The sequence below is a fragment of the Protopterus annectens genome, chromosome 17.part0 (assembly GCF_019279795.1).
Source record: "Protopterus annectens isolate FY-2018-M chromosome 17.part0, PAN1.0, whole genome shotgun sequence".
Classification (NCBI taxonomy): Eukaryota; Metazoa; Chordata; order Ceratodontiformes; family Protopteridae; genus Protopterus; species Protopterus annectens.
In genome coordinates, this window is record NC_056751.1 from 733,598,263 (window position 1) to 733,626,180 (window position 27,918).

At 41.3% G+C, this 27,918-nt stretch overlaps 1 protein-coding gene across 1 annotated transcript in view; it reads left to right on the top strand.

Moving 5' to 3' along the window:
- DCAF8 (DDB1 and CUL4 associated factor 8) overlaps positions 1–27,918 on the top strand; it is a 1,751,511-nt gene that overhangs the window by 1,683,051 nt on the left and 40,542 nt on the right. The window contains exon 13 of the mRNA XM_044059248.1: positions 6,907–7,023. Coding sequence (XP_043915183.1) covers positions 6,907–7,023 — 117 coding nt within the window. The remainder of the gene's footprint in view (positions 1–6,906; positions 7,024–27,918) is intronic.

Consider the following 27,918-nt stretch of genomic DNA (forward strand, 5'->3'; position numbering starts at 1 on the left):
AGATCCCACTCCACCAGGGCCACCCGCTACCTCTACAGCCTTCCTCAGAGGAGTTCCTACCAAAGATATTTTGAAGGCAGCCACTTGGAGTTCTGTGCATACCTTCACAAAACACTACCACCTGCCTTTATACTCCAAAACTAGAGTTCCACCTAGTGCCTACCACCCTGTGCGTAGCTTTGGGATTCTACCCATCTGTGATTACTGCAGCTGTATGCACGATGAACATAGTACAGTTTTGTACCTACCATAAATGTAGATGTTCGAGTGCTAATACAGCTGCAGTACAGGTTTCCTCCCTCCTTCCCTCTTGGTAAAGGCCTAGGGCTAACCCTCCTCATACAACCTGATTGGGTTATCCTTCTATGGTATATTTGCTTGCAACTACTGATTTTTGATTATATTGCATTGCATGAATATATATATAATTTATGTATTGCCTTCCTTCTGGGTGCACCTGACATCTGGGGCAAGAAAGACTGAAGAAAATGGCGTCGGCTGTGTCTTGTATACCCCTGTCGCACTGACGTCAGGAAAGAAAGCGACAACAACCTACGCCGGACCTAGACTTTGGAATTCGGCCGACCGAGGACCCGCCTGATGGCAGAGAACCCATCTGTGATTACTGCAGCTGTATTAGCACTCGAACATCTACATTTATGGTAGGTACAAAACTGTACTTTCTCCTTTCCTTACAAGGGACATATTGGTATTTATTTTCCACTGGTAGGGTTCTTCCACCAGAACCTGGCCTCTTACTTTGGGGGCCCCTGACAGGTTAGGGCATGAAAAACTGATGTAATGGCGTCGGCTGTCTTACTTTATACTACTGATGACCTGACGTCAGTCCTCAAGCGACAGCAACCGATGCAGAAATACTATGTCTCTGGTATTCGGGTCGGACGAGGGCTACCCTGGCAGGGATAACCCAAATGTGATGACTGCAACAGTGAAGGCACTCGAACATCTGCATTTATGGTAAGTGTACACAACTGTACATTCCTCTGCTCACACTTTTGTTAGGAAATGCATATGCTGCTACTGCCCTAGACATAAAACACCAGTAACCCGTTAAATACTTTGTCCGCATCCAAACGCACCAACAGTAATGAATTTTTTTATGTTCTGATTCCCTCATTAATAATACTGAATGTCTCTGCCCCTTCCACATAACCACATTGATCCATGTATGTCAGTTTTGGTAATGTTCTGCCGTTCTTTTAGCTGGTCGTTACATAAAGGGTTCATAATCATGCTGTAAAATCAGAACTGGTCTGTATGATGCAGGGTCTTCAGGGTGCCCTCCCACCCACTTTTGGTAGCGCTGCCTCTACTGCTTTTCCTCCATGATATTGGAACTCCACCCTTTCAATACATTATTGAACAACACCTTCTTTCTATAATTTGTTCTAGAGATTTCCATGTGGCTTAGCAGTGTTTGTGGTGGCTACCCATCATATCAGTTAAGCCTCTGTTTCTTCCAGCACCGGCATGCTTACATCTTCATAAAGATATCCATTTGTGTACAATCTTGGATTCACAACTCCTCTGCTTTGTGTGCATGTTCTTAGGATTTCCACACATTCTATCTCTCCCCATTATCTTTTTGGTGTCTCTCTTCTTCTGGTCATAGGGCTGAGTTTTTGCTACCTGTGCTTCTGCTTTCTGTTGCCTTAAAGTTTTTGCACTGTGGACTTGGTAGAAATAATTGCTAAACTCATGACTGATACTTAAAATGCACACCTTTTATTTCTTAGTACTCTACAACAGTTCATTTCCCGATCCCCACGTTTATTCTGCAGTAAATTAACTTTTGCCAACTCTTGTGTAGCTGCAATTTCCTTTGTCACTTATTTCCACCATCTTTTTAAAGTAATTCTTATCTTATCCCAAACACCGGCTTACCCCTTTGGGAGCTGTTTCTATCTCCCCTAAAGATTTTTGAATTTTTAACTGTTAACCAGTCATCAAATTCGTCTTTCTCTGCTTTATTACTTTGTACCCTTGTTTTGGTACTTGTAATGGCATGGGCAGATACATATATTGGATGGGTCTCAAAACTTACAGTTAAATGAACAAGGTGGTTTGGTAAATAGTTTATATGCAGCGTAGCCCAGTTGGTATATCTTGGAAAAGAATGTGGAAATTCTGTTTGAACTCAGTTCTTAGAAAAACATCCTACATAGCAAATATTTTCATATATATTTCTAGCTGTACTCTTCCCTTGTAGGTTTCTTATATTCATTTTGACTTTTACAAACCAAATTCCAGTCACCACTAATAAATGGAAGACCTTGTTGAAAACTTATTTACCCTGAAATGTCTTCATCCCCCAACATGGGTATGCCTTTGGGAGGGGGGATATAAATACTTGTCAGAGTAAACTTTCCCTACCAGTAGACCCTTGGTTTCACAAATGTGCCATTACAATCCTTTTTCCCACTTCTAGCATTGTTGGACCTCTTCATACCAAAGTAATCAGTCTTGTTTTCTTCTGTCCCTGGTATACTGGTATATCTATCATGGAGCCCTAATTTAATCAAGTTCATATGTTTATTCCTGTCCAGATGTATGTCCTACAACGCTGCTAATTTGCATCCTGCATTTCTTAATGTAGGTCAAAGCTGTGTTGTGTATCTATTTAAGGGCATCTTCTTTCTGTTTTAAAATTGACAATGCAGCCATTGTAGTAGATAAACACTGTGTATACCTTTCTGTCTGGCAACTTTATGTATACACAGTCGGCAAATGCAGCTTCTACATGTTAGTACCTTCTCATTTCTTTTTGAACTTTTTACCCCTAAATATTGCAGTTCACTGTACTCCTTTCCCCTTCTAACACATTCACACCACATAACTGTTTACATTTTGAAAGAAAAATGCAACTCTTCCATCTAGGAGCAAGTGCTCTGAATCACTGTCAGCTCACACAGGCACGGACTAATATAAAACTGAGGACCACCATGCTGAAACACTTGCTTACTATGAAGCAAATTTCTACCTTTTTTGTCATTTTACTTTTTATTCTGCTCACAATCACATAGAACTAGTTGTACACATTTGTTGTACACATTTATTTAAGCGTTAGTTTTCTATTCCCCCAAGACGTAGTTCTATTGAACAAAATCCTGAGTAAACTTTTATCAAATTATCTCATTTTATTACTTTTTTGTGTTATGTAGCTGCTAGGGTGATATTCAAAATATTTAAACTGTTTATTTCCTATATTTTTATTTTCTGTTTTCATTAAACTGCCTGACATTAAGCAAGACTTACTGTCTGTCTTGAGTCTCCCCAGAAAATGTCATTCAGAACACACTGCCTAAGCATTTCATGTCTTCCTTATGTTGAGTACATCTGGTCACTTCCTGTGCCAAGACATCTGAAAGAATCCAACTGGCAACCTGTGAAGATGCACTCTGAAACTACCGTTAACACCGCTTATTCACTTTACCTTGGGGAAAAACAGACCCCTTTGCCTAGTCATGTTGCAGTAGTTTACTGATTTACCCGTGTATTTACATAGTTGACATATGATGTTACCAGCACATTTTTTTTTTTTTTTATTTAAGTTATTCAGTGGTCGTTGACAGAATTTGACCCCCTTAACAGTTGCAAGACTACAGCATTGTTTCCTTTCACACTTCTATTTTTTTATTTTTTCTTATCCTATACACAGAGATAACCCCGGATTTCAGTACATTTAAGTCGTTACTTTTGTACCCTTTTATTAAGCTAGTCAACCAGCATTTGGAATGCCGCCTGCAGTACATCACTGTACATACATTGGCTTACTCTTTTGTAGTTTTACAAAAGGAGTATGTAGTTTGTTAAACTTTTTCAACAGTTTTACTTAGTCACCTCTTGCTTCCATTAAGTTTTCGTCTGTGCATTAAAACAGAAAATGGGGTTGATGCTTTAGAATTTTCCTACCTGTTTAGCATTGACAACAAATTTCAGGACTTCTCCATTTGCTACTTCCCATGCTTGAGCAGTCCATATACCTAAATAGCATATGGTTGTGAGCAGTCCATATACCTAAATACCATATGGTGGGGAGAAGTTCATATACCTAAATATATGGTGGGGAGCAGTCCATATACCTAAATACCATATGGTGGGGAGCAGTCCATATACCTAAATACCATATGGTGGGGAGCAGTCCATATACCTAAATACCATATGGTAGGGAGCAGTCCATATACCTAAATGCCATGTGGTGGGGAGCAGTCCATATACCTAAATGCCATGTGGTGGGGAGCAGTCCATATACCTAAATGCCATGTGGTGGGGAGCAGTCCATATACCTAAATACAGTATAGTGGGATTGATTTCTTCCTCCTGTTCCTCACCCTGTCTCAGCTCCAGCGTCCCCCTTATATCCAAGATTGCTAATCATTTTGCTCAGTTCATGGGCTTCTGTCTATTTCTACCCCTTTTCCTTTGGAACAATGGGAGAGATTTCACCAGCAGTCTTTCCCTGACCTCTCTTAGTAATGGATGGCTGAGAAGGTGAGTCCCCTTCAGCTTTTTTTTTTTTTTTTTTTTTTTTTAAGCTGTTTGAACTTTTATCTCATCCACTGCCTACTGTGTATCCATGTGTTTCTGACATCCATTCTGATAAAGCACAGTAAAATAGCTGGATATAACCGTATCAATTTCAGTTCAGCCAGTTAACATCCTCTTTTTGGGTGAAGCTGCTTGTTTTTTTTTTTTTTTCCCCCCTGATGAAGAGCAAATAATTGCCAGTGAAACCTTTGCCTCATTATAGTTAAAAGCAACACCATTTGTTCACTAGACCAGGTCCAGGTTCCTGATGTCAAGATCTGAGCCATGTGCACAATGTTTGCACTCTTATTAACAGTAGAACAGCAATCCAGTTGCATGTTTGTATATTCATAGAATTAATCCTCCAGTTTCTTATGAATGACAGAAAACTTCAGGTGTTCATTCTTTTTCTGTCTTCTAGTGCTATTTTTGAAGTGTGTCTTCCGTGGAAGCATTATGCTCTCTCATTCTGTCCTTTATTCCTGTCTCTCACTCCTGCAGTTCTGTTAGCTAATCTGAATGCTTACTCATTGCTGCTGATTTTCTCAGTCCTCTGTCTGACCCCCTGTGTTGTGTGTTCCACCTATTTTTGAACACCTCTGGATGCATTTGATTTATTTTTTTTTTATTTTGGTCTGCTTTCTGCTGGTCAACTGTGAGGTGGTTTTCAATCAGAACTTTCTTTTTTACAGCTTAACCTTAGACTTAGAAAAATCACAATAACTGCTTCGAGAGACCAGAAACCACACCAAGCCTTGGAAGTATATCCTTTAATACACACCGACTAAGCGCTTTCACCAAAAAATTGGCTTCTTCAGAATTTTTTGGTGAAAGCGCTTAGTCGGTGTGTATTAAAGGATATACTTCCAAGGCTTGGTGTGGTTGCTGGTCTCTCGAAGCAGTTGTCGTGATTTTTCTATTTCCAGTTTTTTACCCTGTCTTGGGAGTTGTTGCTGTTTGGTGTTAACCTTAGACTTGCCATATTTTTTCTTCATTAACAACTATGTGGAATGTTCACTGGCCATAATTAATAGTTTTTATTTTTTTGTCAAATTCTTATTTTTCACACTGGGAGAACTCTAATCAACGTTTGCCCCTCAGTGGTATACTTCTTGTAAGTTGCAAATGAGACCCAACTTCAGGAAGACCTGTTTAGCCTGTTGGAACAGATTTGCATACTGATGTGGACCATCCGCGCCATCACTTACCAGAGAAATCACATCTCCAGTGTGCTTCTGGAGTGCCCACAACACTTCCCACCCCAGGAAGGGTGAGCAGGCCATGCCCCTTCAGTCTTGCCCCACTCCACTTGGCTACTTCAGTGCTGAGAACCCTAATCAAACCCTGATGACGTGAGTCACATTTTGGGCTCCATCTTTCTGCACCAGTCTGACATGCCCAGTGTATTTGTGAAGTTGCTACGTGGATGTTTATTTATAATCATTTTCAAGCATTACAAGCTGGATTTGCCACCGAACTGCAAGGCTAGGTTGCCTCTATATTGCTTAGAGCTTGGTGTAGTCTTCTACCAAAATCCATTGTCAGGGACCTTCATAGCTTGGTAACTCTCCATTCTTCTGTGAGGGTGTGTGAGCCTACTCATTGCAACCATAGAAACCCAAACAGAGTATGATCATTACTGCAGCTGGAGTACCCACCCTCCTCTCCACTTCCTTCTGGGTGGGTATGTGTTTTTGAGCCTATGTGTTTCTTTGGTTGGGGATGTAGATCAGGTGCAACTTTAGGTGGGTATTTTTTTAATCTCCACACTGTGGAGGTTTTAGATGTGACAGAGTATGTTAGGGGCTGCTTGATTTGTTTAATGACTGGGGGGTTTCCTTCTACACTGCAATTTCTAAATTCAGTATTAGTTTGTTTCCCTACTGATTTGAAGTTCGGCAGTGAAGTACCATAACTCTTGGTGACTTACTGCTGGATTTCCAGCTGATGGCCACAGAGTAGGAGGCATCCTCACATCTTGCCTGGAAGAGTATCTGATTACTGTTCGTTTGGCCTGGAAGACTGATGAATACTGGTAGATGGATTGTATACATTCATGAATGCAGTACAGCAATGACTTTTATGTTTAAATATCTGTAGATCTGCTGAGTATCATCACACAGCTGTATTTCTGCACTACATAACATGAGTTTGGACTGTGCAAGCTGCTTGCTTACAGTGGATCATTGGTTACTGCATTTGTCAGAAGAGTTTGTAAATTGCTCTGTTGGTAGGTCTTGGATTGTGAATGAAGTGGTCACATTATGATTTCTACAGCAGATCATTGTTTGTAACTTTCTCTGTTGGTAGGTCTCGAATTGTGAATGAAGTAATCATATTGTAATTTATCACTTACAGACTATAAAGAAGAACAAGCGAGAGCGTGATGACGACAGTTTAAATCACTCTGATCTTTTTGATAGCCACATGCTTTGGTTTCTGATGCGCCACTTGAGACAAGGACGTCACCGCAGGGTAGGTCTAAAGGAATATGTGAGGCTTGAGTCATGCTGAAATTAGGTTTGGGGCTGGATGTGTAATTGATTAGAATTGTAGTTCTTTGTAGGGCTTTCCTGCAGTACATGGAGCACTTGGGTACATCCTTGTACCTTTTAAAATTTTAACATCCCCTTTCATGATATACATCTCCCGTTTGACCCATACACAGTTATGCAGTCTGATCAAGGAACACTCAGACCCCCAGATTTATCCATTCTTTTAGTTGATCATGTTGTTATAATCTTTTAATGTGCATCATTACAGACTTCTCAGGCTTAATGCCAGTAAAAAGAAACCTTAAAAAATGTACCTCAGGTTTTCAATTCACAAGTCAAGCCTACCTCAGGGAGCAGCGTTTCTGGCTCTTCTAAAGATCCTTGGCAGGAGCATGAAAGGCAAATGGTACAGAAACGTGTTTAATTGCAGACCTAGCTGCACCTCATAGTTCACCTCACCAACAGTCTCCTCTGATTCTTTGCAGGTAGGAAATGTTACAGATCATTGGCCTGCTCCTTGTCCATAGAGGGGAGTGAGTTTAATCACAGACATTAATGGAATGGGACGTGGTGCAACAGGTGGATCACTTGCTTGCTGGTGCAAGTTGATTGAGTCGGCCTGTAGAATTCCCTATAGCCAATACCCCTACAAGTGATCACAGAGTGAGCTTGAAGAGTCCTGTGAAGCTGACAACCCCCACAAGTGATTATAGATTTGAACCTGTAGAGTTCCATGTAGCACATACCCCCACAAGTGATCACAGTGTGGGTCTGTAGAGTCCTGTGTAGCTGACAACTCCCACAAGTGATCACAGAATGGGCCTGTAGAGTCTCCTGTAACGGATACCCTTAGAAGTGATCACTGAGTGGGCCTTTAGACTCCTGTGTAGCTTATAACCCCCTCATAAGTGATCACGGAGTTGTCCCGTAGAGTCCTCTGTAGCTGACACACCCACAAGTGGGTCTGTAGAGTCTCCTGCAGCTGATACACCCACCAGTGATCACAGAGTATGCCTGTAGAGTCCCCTGTAGCTGATACCCCCACAAGAGATCACTAATTGGGCGTGTAGAGTCTCCTGTAGTTGATAACCCCACAAGTGATCATGGAGTGGGCCTGTAGAGTCCCCTGTCATGTGTCAATGCAAATTTTGCATGAGGTATCTTCATCTGTCTACCCCTAAGTGGTAGGCTGCTTGCCTTTGAGCTGTATTTCACATGCTCTTTCCTGCTCCAGTTTTTTGGGTTCTCAGCCTTCTACATTCCTAGACAAGAGTTTGACAGTTCAATGCATGGTAGAAGTTCACTGAGTAGGGTGTGTGAGCATGAATCAGCACTTAAGTGTAGGTTTTACATTAGACTTTGTGCACATTTCTCAGTCTTTCTTGCATCTCTTTTCACATGTGTATTGGTTATTATCACTTATCTCACTCAGTATTGACGGAATGCATGGCTATTGCAACCCTACCCTCTTTGTATGGGAAAGGCACACAGGTTGGCATAGAAATGCAAACCAAAAAAATGCCTTCTTGTGTTAATTCTTTTGCCTTTTCTGAATTTAAAGGCATATGGGTCACTGTGCTGCAGACTTGTAGCAGCATCAAGTCATACTGCTGTTCTGTATCCCCTTCCTTTTGAGATGCCCTTATGCTCAAGATGTCCACTTTAGAATAGCCATCTTCATGTTTTATGTCCCTTCAGAAGCATCTCTGTGCTCATCTTTGGAAGGAAAAAAAAGGAACACAATGTTATCATTCACATGGGGCTTTTTGGTAGAAATGCCTTGTTTGCTGCTTTGAAGCACTAAAATTCATTCTCTGTAGTGCCTAGAAAAACGGACCACTTGCGTTGAGCAACCTCTGAATATTCTTATCTTTTTCATTAAGCTGTCCAGAAAATATTCTATGTTCTGCCTCCCATATCTTTATGAAGCCCCAGCACTTGGGTTCATAGGTGGTTAATAGGCATGCTGTGTAGGAGCCCATTAAGAAGCCTACCACAATTTCCCAGTTGCCTCAGAGCACTGGTTACGTGAGTTAGTCACAAAGTAGCCAAATGGAAGTGGAGGGAATCAAACCATGGCCTTCTGGAAGCAGGTCATTAACAGAGGATAGCATTAATCCTCTTTGCCACTGTTTCCCTAGACAGAGTCAAAGAAGAATGGTAATTTGGGGAAAATTATTTTTGTTCTGCCCCATTGTCTGTGAACTATATTTTTTGTTGTGTTTTATATGGCTTCATTCTTCTATAGTTAGAAAAGTCATGAATAACTGTCCACTGTGCTTGATTTAGAGGCATAGGACACTTTCAACACTTAATTCTGCAAATTCAGTAGGTTTCTTTGCATGTGATTTTTAATGCTTCTTTCACTGTAGGCTTCTGCCCTGTATATGGCTGAGGAATTGCTGTAGGTCATTCTAGACAATTGCATGTATAGGGCAGTAAGATTTGGATATTTCTGAGGGCTATCCTAGATGCCTACTTTAGGTGCTAAGTAGATTTCAGAAACTATGTAAGGAGATCATTGAGAACCTTCAGAAGAGGGGTCGCATTCTTTCCAGTGTTGAGGATGTAAATAGACATTCCTCTTATTACTTTTCTGCTAAAGCTGTTTAGCAGTTCCAGTAGTACAACAGGTAACATGCTCGCCTTTGGTGCAGGAGGTGGCTGGTTCTATTCTTACACTAGGTAGATGGATTGCTTGCACTGCAGTGAAGCATAATAAGGTTTCTGCACTCGTAAGTGTTCTTCAGATGAGATGTTAAACTAAGGTCTCATCTGCATGAGTTGGTTCTGTTGAAAAGTGTAGGCTAATTTCCCCAGCTCACTGGCTAACTTCCCCCTAGTAGTATTAATACCACTTCAGGTCTTCCCTGAAAAGAGGCATCTAGGCTAGTGGGATTAACCTGGTCAACAAAGGACAATAAAAAATAAACTTCTTGGTTGATGAGAAGAAAAAAAAAGCTCAGCCAAACACCAAAGACCACTCGCTAAATGCCAGCTGTTGGTCTCTTGACAGGTTTGAAGAACAGTTCTTCAAGTGACACTGGTGGGAGGCCTAGTTGTTTCTGGACTCTGGATCTTCAAGGGCATTTTGTTGCAGAAGTGTATTCCATCTTTCAGATGGCACTATATAGGGTCATAGGTAGATACTAGGCTTTCAGTCTGCAGATTATTACAAGCTTAGCCACTAACCAGAGGTCATAATCAAACTTGCACCTTGTATCTGTGAGGCGAAGACCTTCACCACCCCACCCCCAAGCAAAAAACAACTTTGTTTCATGTTGGTGCACCACATCTTTTTAGGATGAATCTGCTTTTGACTGTAGCAGAAGAAACACTGGTAAAAGAGGGTAAGACCATCCCTGTCTCTGTTCTTCCCAACTGTATGTAGGCTAGAGCCCAACTAATGTTAGGTTTTTACTTCATACTGGCAGCTTGACTTAGAAACCTGACACTCTTGTAATCTCACAGTTTGTATCAGTGTGTTCCGTCTAAATTTTTCAATGATGGAGTCATGACTGTGCACAAGATTACCTAGGTGTGGTTAGTGGTCCTATTGTATTGTATGCACTTGGGCATATAATTCCCTAAAGTGGTTATAGTGAGCCATTGGGCAAAACAGTAAGATTAGTAAATGGAGTATGGGATTGCAGACCTTGTGACAAATTAGTACTGGAGTGGACACAGTAATGTAGATACAGATGGTCTCTCAAGACAGAAAACTGAGTAACCTGACTAGTTACAATGCATGTGTAACTTCCAGGTTTTGTTTTTTGGTAGCATCACAAAAAAGCTTGCTTGAATCAAAGGAAAAGGAATGACTGAGAGCGCGTATGACAGGTTGAAAGAAAGTTGTAATTGTTTTTAATAAAGCTTGCAGAAAAGTTGCAGTAAGTTTGTTAAAAAATGGTTGTTGCTTTCAGTAAATGTGATTGCACGTAAAATGTGGACAGTGTATGTAATTGCAGTCAGCGGCAATGCAGCAGAGCTGTTAAAATTTAAACGAGCTTTTCAAATGTGCACAGATTTGCATTGCCCAAAGTTCGGTCTTGAAGAGTTTCTCTTGTTTTACGGCTCCATTACCTTATTTGGGCTGTCCCCACAAGTCATTTGACTGTAGAAACTGGAAAAAATTACATTCAGAATTAAAACCAGACAGGAAATACAGGATCTGTCAATAAAACTACAAGAAAAATCTAGCCAAGCTAGATTTTCCACTGTGTGATTCCTTAAAACCTCTTGTTTTAGACGTAACATGGGATATATGCAAATGACCCCTTAAAGACATCAGGTGTTTCAGCTATATGGCAGTTCTGAATGCCCATGACTTTTTTCCTTTTTAATTGTCTTATGGGCAAATTCAAGCCAATAAAGCCAAACCCCCAGTAGCTGTGGACATGCATGTTTCAGTCTTCTTATGGCCTCCTCAGTACAGCATAAGTGGACTGTTTGGCTAACCTTTGGAAACACAGGGCTGTCATACCCAGCTGATGTCCCTAACCATTCGGGTGTCTGCAAAATGTCCCAACTAACAAACTAAAATAATGAGTAACAAGGTCACACAGACAAAACCAATCAGTAAAAACTGCAAGAAAAATCTAGCCAGGCTGTTCCACTGTGATTCCTTAAAACACATGTATGTGACCTTGTTACTCATTGTTTTAGTTTAATTGGTAATGAAATAGGGTAGAAATAAAAGTAAGGGAGATGTTGCTTGAGAAATAACAAGAATTGTTTTGAGGGACTAACAAAAGTTAAAATATTGCAGAGTAGGGGAGTCTCACAGAAAAAGAGGAGGAGCAACTGCAGAATGCTAAACAGAAGATAAAGGATTACCTTGTTGATATGCATGAGTTTGGAAGGACTGCTGTTCAGCAACTGTTTTTTGATAATAACTCTATAGAGCACAAAAACGTTTAGCATAGTGATTCAGGCAACAGAAAGTAGAAAGGGCTGTTGCCAAGCTTAGGGAGCCCACAACAAGGAAGATGACAAGGTATTAGATATTTCCGAAATTCTATGAAAGTCTGTATAAAGCAGAGAAATATAGAAATGAAGAAAAGGTACAAATGGAAATGTTTATGGAAGAATTAAATATGGGCAAAAAACAAAAAAACACTTTACTCAATCTGGTACCTCGTCCATTCACCTTCACATGACCCAACATAAAATTCACATTCACTTTTATACAGGTACGAACCCAATTAATCTTAACAAACAAACAAATCAATTGTGCACCCAGTGATGTATGCTATTCCTAAAATCCATTAGAACTTATATTTCTGTGACAGGTTCTTCCCTGCAAAATGTAAGTAAATTTTTGGATTTCCAGCTTAAGTTTTTGGGGAAAGTGCATGCCCACCTAAGTAACAAAGGAATTGTTAAATGAGGTTAAAGGTTTAGTTTCGCAAGATGATTATTACTGGGTAAATGTGGATGTCAAATTATTATACACAAATATCCAACGGAGGTGGGGACTTGAAGCTGGGGGTAATATGATGGGAGAAGGACCTTGAACAACTTTTTTACTTTCTCTAGTGGAGTTTTGTCTCATCCATAACTACTTTTGTTTTGAAAATGAGTTTTTTTTTTACCTCTGCGAGTGGCTGACATACCAGATTGGTGAATAATGTGTTGACTTGCTGAGCAGTTCTGATTTTTTTTTTGTTTGTTTTTTGCTTGTAGTTTTGTGAACTTGTGTTTTCCAAGATGAGGAATTAAATATGCCAAGGTTAGAGGTAGATCAGCCTCAGTTACTAATAAGATAGGAGGAGATGAGATAAAAATGGTAATGTTTAACCAACAATAAAGCCCCCAGGAATAGATGGTAGTATAAATCGGTATGTTTTTTCTCAGCTTATTAATGCTCCAACAAGATGCAGCAAAGATCTTGCCTGCCAATCCACCTTAGACTGGATTCTAGTATCCCACCCTGCTAATTACCCCTCTTCTGGTACACTGCCTAGCTCCCTGAGTGATCATCTAGCAGCTTACTCCCTTAGAACAAACTCCCAACAACTAAAAGTACACACTATAAAATCAGTTAGGAACTAAATTTTTGTCAGCATAAATTCAACAATCTCCTACAGGAAATAGACTGGACACCCCTTAAACAACTCCCACTTAATGATGCTGTACTATACTTTAATAACACCTTCCTTCACATCCTTAATACCCCAGCTCCCAAACTACCCCTTAATGATGCTGTACTATATTTTAATAACACCTTCCTTCACATCCTTAATACCCCAGCTCCCAAACTACCCCTTAATGATGCTGTACTATACTTTAATGACACCTTCCTTCACATCCTTAATACCCCAGCTCCCAAACTCCCCCTTAATGATGCTGTACTATACTTTAATAACACCTTCCTTCACATCCATAATACCCCAGCTCCCAAACTACCCCTCAATGATGCTGTACTATACTTTAATAACACCTTCCTTCACATACTTAATACCCCAGCTCCCAAACTTACCCCTTAATGATGCTGTACTATATTTTAATAACACCTTCCTTCACATACTTAATACCCCAGCTCCCAAACTACCCCTTAATGATGCTGTACTATACTTTAATAACACCTTCCTTCACATCCTTAATACCCCAGCTCTCAAACTCCCCCTTAATGATGCTGTACTATACTTTAATAACACCTTCCTTCACATACTTAATACCCCAGCTCCCAAACTATCCCTCAATGATGCTGTACTATACTTTAATAACACCTTCCTTCACATCCTTAATACCCCAGCTCCCAAACTCCCCCTTAATGATGCTGTACTATACTTTAATAACACCTTCCTTCACATCCTTAATACCTCAGCTCCCATTCGTATGAAAAGAATCAAAAAGAACTCAGCACCATGGCTGTCTAAGGAATGTAAACACCTGATGAAGCACCATGGCTGTCTAAGGAATGTAAACACCTGATGAAGCAAAGGGACCTAGCCAGGTCAAACTGTAAACAAAGTCATATTAATTTCAAAACACTACGTAAACAAAGTGACAAAACTAATCAACAGAGATAAGAAGTCATATTATTCACAGCTTCAATTCCAGCATAAAATCAACCCCAGTAAATTTTGGCACTCCATATCTTTTCTACTTAATCCTGGAAGAAATGGAGAACACACCCTATCACCTGATACCCCTTCATCACAAATAGCCTAAAACCTTAACAAGCACTTCATAAAACCAATTTCAAACCTACTAACACCCCTGATGCTGGACTTTCACACCATTCAACCTATTCAGACACCAACCCCAAGCCATCAACTACTTCTAACCCTGTCATTACTAACCCCCATACTCAAGAACATGTCATACAAATCCCATTCTCATTTCAGCCGATACCCACTGACACCATTAAGAAACTGCTACAAAAGCTAAAGCCCTGCTCTGCTTCAGCTGATACAGCCATACTACCTCAAACTGGCTGCTAACTCAGTTGCCTACCCAGTCAGTATCATTATAAATAGGTCTTTATCCAAATCTGAAGTACCTACCATATGGAAACAATCTCACATCACCCCCATCCACAAAGGAGGCAACTCTTTTGATCCATCCAATTTCCATCCTATATCCATCTTGTCACCCATATCCAAAATTCTCAAGAGAGGTATCCATCAGCAGGTAATGCACTATCTATTGCAAAACAATCTTTTAACCAAAACCCAACATGGCTTCCGACCTAGCCACAGTACAGCTGCAGCCCTGTTATCTTTTATAGACACTGTGAACAAGGCCAGAGATGCAGGATGCTATACAGCTTCAGTATTCCTTGATCTCTTCAAGGCCTTTGACAGTGTCTCACCCATTACTTTTGAACACACTTTCTAACTTAGGCTTCTCACATAACAAAGTAAAATGGTTTCAGAGCTACCTCAAGGATCGTAAACAAGCCGTGAAATTGTCCAACAAGCTCTCACTGTTTCTCCACAACCCTACTGGAGTCCCCTAAGGCTCCATCCTAGGACCCCTACTCTTCAACATTTTCACAAACTACCTTCACACTGCCTCTCACCCTGGGACCCGCATTCAATATGCTTATGATTCCACCATAATCTGCACTGCTCAATCGCTACCAGAACTACTCAAAAACTCAACAGTCCTTTATAGCAGGTGAGCCCTGGCTAAGAAATGCCCAACTCTTTCTTAATCCAAAGAAGACAAAACCAGTACTCTTTCATCCCCAAAACACCTCCCTTGTCACTGATCATTTCAACATCCTTGCATCTGACAACACTGCCATAGAAATAGTGCAGGAAACCAAACTTCTAGGTGTTATCATAGACTATAAACTTTCATTTGACACCCATATACAGCAAAATATAAAGAAGACTCATCAAAAACTGGGACTGTTATATAAAAACAATTTTTTTTACTGCAGCAACCAAAACTACCCTTGAAAAACATTTTTACTTCCCTCTCTTCTGTGTGGTGCCCATATCTTAACTAACTTACAAAATTCTACCCTAAGCAAGTTGGAACAGTGCTACAACAAAGTTGCAAAGTTTGCCACAAACTAAATATCCACACACACCACTGTAACCACTACTAGAATTAAACTGGCTTGAACTACCCAACCAACTTGCCTTTATTCAGCTATCCACCTTGCACAACCTTATTTTCAATCTTACTGCCTGCCCTGCACTAGCCAATCTAGTCGCACCTTACGCACCAAGTCAATCCCTATGATCAAAAGACAAAAATATGTTCATTATCTCAAAACCCACAAGAAAACCTGGTCACTCTCTGTATTCATACCCTGTCTCTATACATTGGAATTCACTACCTGTAGCTGCCAGGTTTATTCCTGGCTTAACCCATTTCAAAGTCTCTTTAAAGAATCATCTCAAAAATACACGGCTCTGCTCCTGCATAAAGCCTGCCTAATGCTCAGGTCTTCCTCTTCTCTCACATTTCAATCCCTCACTGACTGCAAGATCCAAATATGCTTCTAACTCCTTCTCTGCTTCTATACCATATCCTTAAGCTGCTGCTTAGGCTTTGTTTCTATTCTTCTTAACTCTCTCTTGCTGTATGTCTGCATCACTAACTTTCTGGCTATTTCTACACCATGTATGATGAGTGATTGTTATCGTCTGTAATGTTTTAACTGTATAGAACTATTTAGATGTGTAGTAATATATTACAACATCTTGTAGCATTTTTATGTTCTTCATGTTTCACTGTTGCAGTCATCACACTTGGGTTATCCTGCCAGGGGTAGCCCTCAGTCGGCCCAAATACCAGAGGCTTAGTATTTCTGTGTCGGTTGCTGTCCCTCCAGAACTAACGTCAGGTCATTAGTGGTATAAAATCAGGCAGCTGACGCCACTACGTCAGTCTTTCTTGCCAAGGAGCCCAAAGCAGAAGCAGTTCGCAAGAGTGCCGGTCGGCCGCTACCTGAGTTTTCATTTCCGAATTGAAGTTGAAGTCTTCTAAAGCTAAGTACCCCATTGGGGATCGTTTTTTCTTGCTCTAACCGATGTCAGAAAAAGTTAACAATTGTCTCGCCTGTGGAAAGCAAATACCATACCGAGATTTCCATTCTTACTGTGACACCTGTTTAGGCCCCAGACCACGATGTCCCTCACTATCGCATTTGTGCTTAGTTCAATGCCAGAAATATACGTCGTTGGGTCCTTATTGTAGCTAAATATTTTCGCTGTCAGGCCTCGTATTCAGATATGGCTTCTGTAAGCCATTTGACTACCGATCTTCTGAAAAAACGTAAGGATAAAGACAGGATCCTGAGGATGTCTCTATCTTGGATGGGTCCGGAGCCACTGAGCAGGCACCAGCTTCCGAGGAAGTTCTTCACATTACCGATACTCGACACAAACAGACTTCTTTTGCGTCTTCATTTCTTTCTAAAACTACCAAGTTTCTAAGGCCCAGGGTACGAACTACTCCTAAAAAACTGACAATCCAAGCTCAGGCCCATGCTTCAGTCTGAAATGCTTAAAATGGCAGAAGACCTTATTATGCTTATTAGGGGAAGCCAGGCTACCCCTTCCAAAAGAAAGAGAGACTTGTCCCCAGTAGTTTTATCTGAACAGGAGTCCGATGACTTTGGGGTTTCTGAATATGAAGGCATGCAACCCCTCTCTGCTTATGAGGATTCTGATGCAGAGGAATCCATTCCTTCTGCCTCTTCTCCTGAGGATTTTTCATTTGTTGAAACCCTACATACTTTAAGGGAGCATTTTCAATGGGACTGTCAGGACTATCCTCAGTCAAAAAAGAGACTCTGGGAATTCTTAGATTTACCACAGCACAGACCTTTAGCCATTCCTCCTGTCCTGGATGTTGTGGATGATGTTTTTATAGAATCCAGTTTGACTCCTGACACCCTCCCTCCTGCTCCCAGGAAACCTGACCGGTACTACAGAGTCCCTGACTCTCACAAATTCCTTTTCAAAAATACTACTGCTGACCCAGAGGTCATCTCCCAAGGACCTAAAGGAATTAAAGCAACCTCAGCTTAGAATCCCCACCCCCCTCAGACAGGGATTCCCAAGCTTTCGACGAGGTAAAGAAGTATACACCTCTGCAGCTCTTGCTATTAGAGCACTCACTTGTCAGTTCCACTTGCTGAAATATCAGCAGCATACCATGGAACTCCTCAAACAAAAAATATCTTCCTTCCCTGTTTGTGCAGAAAATAAAGAATTACAAGAGCTTATGCATTCTGCAAGCCAAGTTAATAAGCACACCTTGCAATGTGGCTTTGACGCCCTAGAAGCATCTTGCAGGGCAGCAGTCACTGGTTCTCTCCTTAGAAGGCATGCTTGGCTTAAGGAACAGACCTTGCCAGACCATGTCAAATCAAAATTATTGGATGCACCATTGAATAAAGACAGTTTGTTTGGCACCAAGACAGAAGAGGTCTTAAAAAAGATGGAAGAAAAAACTAAATCTATGCAGACAGACTTCTTGCAGGTCCAGCCTCCGAGGTTCAGTAGTTATTGCCTTTCCAAGCACTGGTCCTTTCCGGCCCCCTCAAGGCCAGCTCAGCCAAGACCCAGGGGAAGCAGACCCCCCCCCCCCCTTGGTTAGCCACCCTAGACCTAAAAGAGGCCTACCTGCACATCCCAATCAGGGAATCGTGCAGGAAATATCTACATTTCAGGGCAGGATCTGTGCACTTTCATTTCTCTGCGCTTCCCTTTGGCTTATCCACTGCTCCAATAGTTTTCACAAAATGCCTGGCTCCAGCCATTGCTTTTTGCAGATAAAGAAATATTCAAATTTACCCCTACTTAGATGATTGCCTGATTCAGGCAGACAGGAACTTCTCTGTTACAGCACCTGACATTTGTAAAGGACCTACTGACCTCCCTGGGGTATACTATCAATGAAAAGAAATCAAAACTAGTCACCACACAAAAAATTGTACTCCTGGGAGCAAGACTGGACACAGCATCCCAGATGGCATTCCTTACTCCAGAAAAACAAGCCTACCTGACAGGCTACTTCTCTCAACTAGCGACCAGAACCCAGTTATCCAAAAGGAAAACCCTCCAAGCTCTAAGGTTCATGGCCTCCTGCATTCTACTCATTCCATATGCCAGACTGCATATGAGGAAACTACAATGGTACCTAAAAAGCCTTTGGTGTCAACACTCTCAAGACCTGGAAACTATCATACCTGTGATACCCTATCTAAGGAAAGACTTTCTTTGGTGGGCAGCAGCATGCAACCACAACAAGGGACTTCCCTTCTCACAACCCCACACCACCCAGACCCTCACCACAGACTCATCATACTATGCCTGGGGTGCACACCTGGACAGCAGGTGCATTCAGGGCCATTGGAGCCCAAGTCAAATTCATGTGCACATCAACCAAAAAGATATGCTAGCTGTTCAGCACACCCTGACAGCTTTCAGACCGCTACTCCCAATGGGGCCTCTAGTGATCAAAACAGACAACGCCACAGTGATGTGGTATATCAACAAGCAGGGAGGGACTCACTCTTACCCTCTCTGTAGGCTCGCCATGACCCTTTGGCACACACCCTCAGCCATGCAAATACACCTGTTAGCACAATTCCTGCCAGGCTTCCTAAATTCTCTGGCAGACAACTTGAGCAGAAACCTGCTAGACCCACACGAGTGGCGGCTAGAAAACAAATAACCCAGAAATGGGCACCCCGAAGGTGGACCTCTTTGCCTCCCACTCCAGTCATCAGCTCAGCAAATTTTGTACCAGGGAACCTCACAACAAGGCCTTGAAAGTGGTTGCTCTATCCTTCCAATGGGTAAACCTCTCCATCTATGCATTTCCCCCACTACCACTCATTTCAAGGGTACTTCTCAAAATAAGGGCTAAAAAACCAAGGGCAATCTTGATTGCCCCAGACTGGCCACGTCAGCACTGGTACCCACTGCTGCGCAGCCTGTCACCCCTGCCACCATGGCACCTAACTCAGATCCCAGCATTCCTGATCCAGAAGAATGGAGTATTCATGCATCCACAATTGCAGACCCTGAACCTGGCAGTCTGGCTTATTCCCTGACGTCTTCTCCAGCTGCCAGCATAAGCAAACAAGTCCTGGATGTTATATGTGAGGCCAGACGCCCCAGCACTAGAAAATTCTATGCTGATAAGTGGCAAAGGTTTTGCACTTGGATCCAGGCTAAGGAAGCCAAAACAGCACAGCCCTCCTTATCTCTCATCCTGGATTACCTAGCAGACCTACTACACAGGGGTCTGTCCTTCTCTTCTATTAAAATTCATGCCTCTACTATCTCTGCTTATTACAGCACAGAGCCACCTCTCTTTTCACACCCTCTCATCAAACAGTTTCTAAGAGGGGCTAAGAACTTAAGGCCAACCAGAAGAGCTCCTACCCAGTTTGAGACCTTAACTTTGTGTTGGAAAAGCTCATCCTACCCCCCCCCCCCCTTTGAGCCTGCAGCTTCAGCAGAGTTAAAATTCCTGTCTTGGAAAACAGCCTTGCTTCTGGCCATCACTTCAGCTAGAAGTGTTTCAGAGCTACAAGCACTTATGGTGTGATAAGAGACTTAGGGACACAGGTGGACAGTGGTCTCACCTTCGATAACCACATCGCCACAACAATCAGGAAATCCTAGATGACACACCTAATCACTAAGGGCTTTTCATCCAGAAAAAAGGAGGTCATTGTCCCACTGTACTCATCCCTCATTAGACCCATTATAGAATACAACGCCCTGTTTGGTGTGTACCACTCAAGACATCTGCAACAACTGGAAAGGCCGCAGAAATACCTCACTAAAAGAATCAAAAGCCTAAAGCAGATGCCCTATGCAGACCATCTAAGAACACTCCAGCTGTACTGTCGCATATAGTCTACTCAGAGGCGATCTCTGCTTAACATACAAGGCCATGTCAAACCCAGGCTGTTGGACATGCTACACTTAAATCTCAGTCCCTAAGAGCCACACGCTCCAGGGATCTAAACCTTGTCATCGCAATGAACAAAACATGCTGGAGGGATAGGTTTCTGACCCAGAGACTCCCCAAACTCTGGAATAGTCTGCCCATACATGTCAAGCAGAGCGCCTCTTTGTCCCTCTTCAAAAGGAATCATGACGATTGGATGGGAGATAGGAAATTCACCCCGGGGATCACGTCAGTCACCCTGCTAGACAGGGGTCTAGGGAAGTAAATATTGTGGGAAGAAATAGCAAGGGAATTCTTATGGCTAGGCTTGTATAGGCCCTAGGGCCCATAACCTAGTACCAATCTATGAACCTATGGCTGTAGAGTCCTTCATCATTTTCCATGCTGACAGGGTCTCCCTCAGGACTAACCCATCCTTCATGCCTAAAGTGGTGCCCAGTGTGACTCTCAACCAATCCATTCATTTGCCCACCTTTTTCCCTAACCCACAAAACAAGGGGGAAAAGGATTCTGCACTCTCTAGATGTGCACAGACAGCTCAGATTCTATCTGGATAGGACTAAATCCTTTAGAAAAACTGACCAATTGCTAGTCAGCTTCGCAGCAGGGGTAGAGGGAAGGCCATATCCAAACAATCTCCAAATGAATAGCACACTGCATCCATTTCTGCTACAAACAGCATGGGAAACCACCCCCAAAGGGGGTCAGGATGCATTCCACCAGGGCAACCTCCACCTCTGCAGCTTTTCTCAGAAGGTTCCCCACCAGGGACATCCTGGAGGCTGCAACATGGACTTCTGTTCATACCTTCACCAAGCATTACCACCTACCTATCTTCTCCAAATCTAGGGCAGGCTTTGCCACTGCAGTCTTGCAGGGCATCCTAGCCAGCCCCCAGTCTTCTTGACTGCCTCCACCCTTTTCTTCAGCTTTGGGAATCAACCCAAGTGTGATGACTGCAACAGTGAAACACGAAGAACATAGTACAGTTGTGTACACTTACCAAGTGTATTCACTGTTGCAGTCATGATTTCCCACCCTCCATCCCCCTTGTTTCTCTCTCTCCCCCCCTCTCTCCTTACAGGGAATTTTTTGTATTTACTTTCTACTGGTGCTTTTCTTCCACCATAACCTAGCTCTCTATCTGGGGGGCTCCTGACAGTTTGGGCAAGAAAAACTGATGTAATGGCGTTGGCTGCCTGATTTTATACCACTGATGACCTGACGTCAGTCCTGGAGTGACAGCAGCTGACACAGAAATACTAAGCCTCTGGTATTCGGGCCGACTGAGGTCTACCCCTGGCAGGATAACCGAACTGTGATGACTGCAACAGTGAATACACTCAAACATCTGCATTTATGGTACGTGTACACAACTGTACTTTCTTTCAACTTTTTTTTTTTATAGTATTTCTAATGTAATGTTTATTGTATTGGATTTTACTGTATTTGTATTATACTGTATGTGGAGCTTTTCTCCCCATGCCTCTGCTGAAAACGGGTTCTATAGACCCAGTCAGACCACCCCGGTAAACAAATGTCAAATAAATAAAGTTTGGAAGATAGGAGGAAAAAAACTGTTAAAGATCTGGAAGGTTTTGTTTAATGATATTTTAAGAGGAGGAGAAGCACCAACATCCTGGAAGAAAGTGGTGGTAGCTGTAATACCTAAAGTGGGTAAAGAGCAATCAGATTCAGCTTCATACTCTCCCATTTCAGTACTTAACTATGATTATAAAGTTTCTCAGAAATGGCAAAAGTGATACCAAAATTGATAGATATGTATCAGTGTGGTTTTGTGGAGGGAAGGCAAACATTCGACAACATTAACAACATCAGTTATCTAGAGGGAAGCAGAATGTAAGAAAGTATTGCTATTGTTGGTGGGTCTTGATGCAGACAAAGCATTTGACAGTGTAAGCTGGGACTTTGAGCCGGGCAGTGGAGGCATTTGCATTCTCTGATAAAATATTAAGCTTGATTAGGGGGCATACAAAGGATTGGAGGTAAAAACTGAAGCGGGTGGGTTCCTGTCTGTTAATTTCTGCTTGAGCAGAGGAACCAGACAAGGTTGTCCTCTTTCCCTTTTGTTGTTTGCATTATATTTAGAAGCATTTGCAAAGAAAATAAGGGACTATGGCATTGAAGGATATAACTGGTATTGTAGTCAAGAAAAGCTGGCTGTATTTGCAGATGATATTTTAGACCTGATAAAACCAGAAAAGGACATTTCACTGTTGTGGAACATTTTGACACAGTTTCACATCTTTTCAGGATATAAAATGAATGAGACGAAAACAAAAGCAATAGCGGTAAATTATGTACCCACCCAAGATTTGGTTCAGCAATATCCATATTTATGGGGACATAAAATGAGCATTTAGGGGTATGGCTTAAAAATGATTCCAGTGTGGCAGCTAAGGATATGTGGGAAAAGACTAAGCAAAAGATGATACAAAAACTGAGAAAAATGGAAGCTTTGTTATATGGATAGTAGGATACAAGCAGTTAAAATGTTTTAGTCCCTTTAGTCTTGTACGCAGGTCAGGCATATTTTTATCAACCAGCGAACAAGTTGTGGATAGGAACTAATAAAGAGCTGAAGGATTTTGTCTGTGAGGGGAAGATGGGAAGTGTCAAGTGGGATAAAATGATTCTTCCAGTAGAACAGGACGGATTGGGATTACCTGATTTGAAGGGGTATTCCAGAGCTACACAGTTAAGGCTCCTGTGCATAGCACAAGCAGAAACCTAAAATTGAAAGTGGAAAGGGATGATGAAATGAGTGACTCTCAAGAAACAAGGAGAGACTGGGATTTTGGATGCAGATGTTTAAGGAGAATAACAGTAATCGTACAGAATATTATTTTAATAAAGTAGCACAAAGTACTGCTTGATAAAATGTACCTCACCTGTGAATAAGACTAAAGGGACTAAAAACATTTTAACTGCTTGTATCTTACTATCCATATCTATATAACAGAGCTTCCATTTTCTCAGTTTTTATATTATCTTTTGTTTAGTCTCTTCCCATATATCCTTAGCTGCCACACCGGAATCATTTTTAATCCATACTCATAAATACTTCATTTTATCATGTCCCCATAAATATGGATAAGCCAAGCCGGGAATGGAGAAAGGAGATTCTTCCGATAGGAATGACTGCCATTAGGAATATAGAAGGTAGCAAGGGGTACCAAATTATTGGGAACAAATAACCAGAAGGAAAGGTAATAGAATGGGAAGATACCAAGAATTTATTTGGACTGCAGGTTAGAGATTGCCTTCCGTGTCAAGGATTGATATCAGAGTGTAGGCAAATAGAAATTAATGGGGGTCCGCAGTGAAAGCCCAGAAGTGGTAGAGTTATTAGTAGAATTTAGAAAAGAAGCTGCTGTTAAAAAAGGATTGATTAGTAGAGCATATAAAATATTGCATGATAACTATAATAAGTCAGAGGAGGGTAGGACTGGGGAAAAGAGATTTGATGAGCATTTCAAAAAGAAATGGGGGAGGTAGCTATATATATATATATATGTGTGTGTGTGTGTGTGTGTATATATATATATATATATATATATATATATATATATATATATATATATATATATATATATATATATATATATATATACACACACACACACACACACACACACACACACACACACACATCTCCCAAATATGCAACAAATCTAGAAGATTTAGGATTTTTGCTTGGACGTCTTTACATATGTATTTGTATACCCCAAGTAGACTCCAGAGAATTTTTCCTTGGGTAGAGAGCAAATGTTGGAGGTGTGATGGTCAAGGAGGAGGTCATTGAGAGCATATTTTCTGGGAGTTTAATGAGTTGGCAGACTTTAAAGATTTCCTTCAGGCTACTTTATCAGAGATAGTAGGTGACACATTGCTTTATCTAGGGAAATTATTTTTCTAAGTTAAAATACTGAATCGGAATTACCTAGATATAGTAAGGCCGTGCTGACTCTCATGATAGCTGCCAAAAAAGCAATTACTAGAAAATAGAAATCAGTCTAAACCAACTGCATTAGAAGTCGTGGATATAGTAACAGATGAAACAGCTGGAATTGGGATTTTTTGGAAAAGGGTAGGAGCAAATTACATAGGAAAAATTGGGAACTGTGAGAACAATACAGACAGCAGAGGAGTGAGATTTAAAATAAGGCAGGATTTGAACGAGCTATGTAATGTTTAACTGACAGTGATTGGGTAGTTTATAAATGGTATAATGTTTGCAGCTAACATTGTCAATGTGGTTTATTTTCATTTATATAAATACATGATTGCCTATGTCATAACTGATAATTTAATAAAGATGGTTCTTTAAAAAAAAAAGGGGGGGGGTATGTGTGTAGACTTTGTGTTATCTGAACTGCTGATACCAGCATTTTGGGATAGTGACCGCTGCTATGTAAATATTTAATGAATAATTTATTTTGCACGTAAACAATAAATACATTCTTGATTTGCCATATTTTTGTAGCTGTTAGCAACATGATGTCCTTCGGTTCACTTGCTGCCGTAATCTTAACCTGAGGGATCTCCTGTCAGAAGGAGACCCGATGTCAGCCAGTATACAAAAGTCTTATACTACTCAGGGGTACACGGTACATTGTACATAGGCTGCAGTCGGACAGACACAGGCCATAAAAGCGATGTACAGTGCAATCTAAAGTATTTGCCCCTTCCTGATTTCTTATTTTTTTGCATGTTTGTCACACTTAAATGTTTCAGATCATCAAACAAATGTAAATATTAAACAAAGATAACTCAAGTAAACAAAAATGCAGTGTTTAAGTGGTGATTTTAGTTATTAAGGAAAGATAACTTTCCAAACCTACATGGCCCTATGTGAAAAAGTAATTTAATTGTTAAATCATGAAGTAACTATGGTTAATCACATTTTTGGGAAAGCTGAGTTCATTTTCACTAGCCATACCCATGCCTGATTACTGCCAGACCTGTTGAATCAAGAGCTCACTTAAACAGAACCTCTCAGACAAAGCGAAGTAGGCCAAAAGATCCCAAAAAGGAAGACATTGTGCCGCAATCTAAAGAAGTTCCGGATCAGATGAGAAACAAAGTAATGGACATCTGTCAGACTGGAAAAGGTTACAAAGCCATTTCTAAAGCTTTGGTACTCCAGTGAACCATGGTGAAAGCGATTCTCCACAAGTGGAGAAAACATGGAACAGTGGTGAACCTTCCCAGGAGTGGCCGGGCTACAAAAATTACCCCAAGAGGGCAGCAGCAACAACTCATCCAAGAGGTCACAAAAGAAACCCAGAACGACATCTAGAGAACTGCAGGCCTCACTTGCCTCAGTTAAGGTTAGTATTCATGACTCAACCATAAGAAAGAGACTGGACAAAATTGGCATGCATGGCAGAGTTCCAAGGCAAAAACCACTGCTGACCAAAAAGAACATAAAGGCTAGTCTCACTTTTGCCAAAAAAAAATCTTTATGATCCCCAAGACCTTTGGAAAAATATTCTATGGACTGACGAAACAAAAGCTGAACTTTTTGGGAGGTGTGCGTCCCGTTACATCTTGCGTAAAAGTAACACAGCATTTCAGAAAAAGAACATCATGCCAACAGTCAAACATGGTGGTGGTAGTGTGATGGTCTGGGGCTGCTTTCCTGCTTCTGGACCTGGACAACTTGCTGTGATTGATGGAACCATGAATTCTGCTCTCTACCAAAAAATCCTGAAGGAGAATGTCCGGCCATCAGTTCATGACCTCATGCTGAAGCGCACTTGGGTTCTGCAGCAGGACAGTGATACAAAACATACCAGCAAGGCCGCCTCTGAATGGCTTAAAAAAAAAAAACAAAATGAAGGTTTTGGAGTGGCCTAGTCAAAGTCCAGACTTGAATCCAGTTGAGATGCTGTGGCATGACCTTAAAAATGCAGTTCATGCTCTGAAACTATCCAATATGGCTGAATTAAAACAATTCTGCAAAGAAGAGTGGGCCAAAATTCCTCAACAGCGATGTGAAAGACTCATTGCCAGTTATCACAAACGCTTGATTGCAATTGTTGCTGCTAAGGGTGGCACAACCAGTTATTAGGTTTAGGGGCAATTACTTTTTCACATAGGGCCATGTAGGTTTGGATAGTTTTTTTCCCTTAATAAATAAAATCATCACTTAAAAACTGCATTTTGTGTTTACCTGGGTTAACTTTGTTTAATATTTACATTTGTTGGATGATGTGAAGCATTTAAGTGTGACAAACATGCAAAAAAGTAAGAAATCAGTGGGGCAAATACTTCCATTGCACTGTATGCACGTACCATCCTCAGAACTTTTCTGCCACCAGTTAGAACACCATTCCGACCCTCGATCTGATTGTTTCAGTGATTGCGACTTAAGCTTTTTTCAGATAAGTGCCCTGTTAGGGAGAATTTTCTCTTTACTACTGTTTTGGTTATGTCCTCCAAGAAGGGCAAGTGCCAGTGTGGAAAACAATTTTTTATTATTATTTATTTATTTTATATTTGTTTACTGGGATAGTTCGACTGGATATGTGTCCATTTTCAGCGGAGGCCCGGGGAGAAAAGCTCCAAGTTGTAAGTTACATTAGTAACAGATACAAATTGAAAACATAGTTTACAGTCTTTTAGAAAAAACACAAAATCAGGTTACATGCCTTTAAAAACATGGTACACAATTAGATTAGGTAACCAGCAGTTTAATACATATAGGGATTCCACATAAGGACAGTCATCTGCAGTTTCTCTCTTGCTTAGGGCTTGGCCGCGACTATAAGTCCTGTAGCATTTGCCAGTCCTTCATACCCAAGCCCCTTAGAAGCAGACACTCTTCTCTTGCTACCTATTTAGAGAGCCAATGGCTTAAGGGTATGGAAGGTACCTCATGGTCTGACGCCTAGCCAGTGAAGCACAAGGCCAATAAATCTAGGCCTGTGGCTTCTGCTGCACTTCCACCATCAGAAGTATCTTCCAGGGTATTATTCAGCTCCGAGGCACATCCGACTTCAGATACAGATTCACAGGCCAAGCTCAGTTCTGAGGCTGCCTTGACTTTGGCCACGTGCATGTCTTTGCAGGTAGAACAGACGTCCGTTTAGGGTGTTGTTAGGGGATCTTAGGCTCATTATTACAGGGGGCCCTGGGGGGGGGGGGTGCCACAAACTCTAGTGAGAGAAGAAATTGAGTCAGACACTTTTGAATGTAGGTCTTCATCTGGTCTCCGACTTTGCATAAAATTGTTTTTCCTGCCAAGAAGAAAAAAAAAAAAAAATATTTGTCCCCTGGTAAAGAGGCCTGAACAGATTGGTAGGTTGCTGTTGATAATTTCACAGTGGAAGGCATTGGGATAGGACTAAGTTGGATAAGATCACAAGGTGCCAGTAAGTTTTAACTCTTCTCTGAAGATGGTCACTATAAAGCTTATTTGGGAGTAGCAGGTGCTATGTCTTGAGGC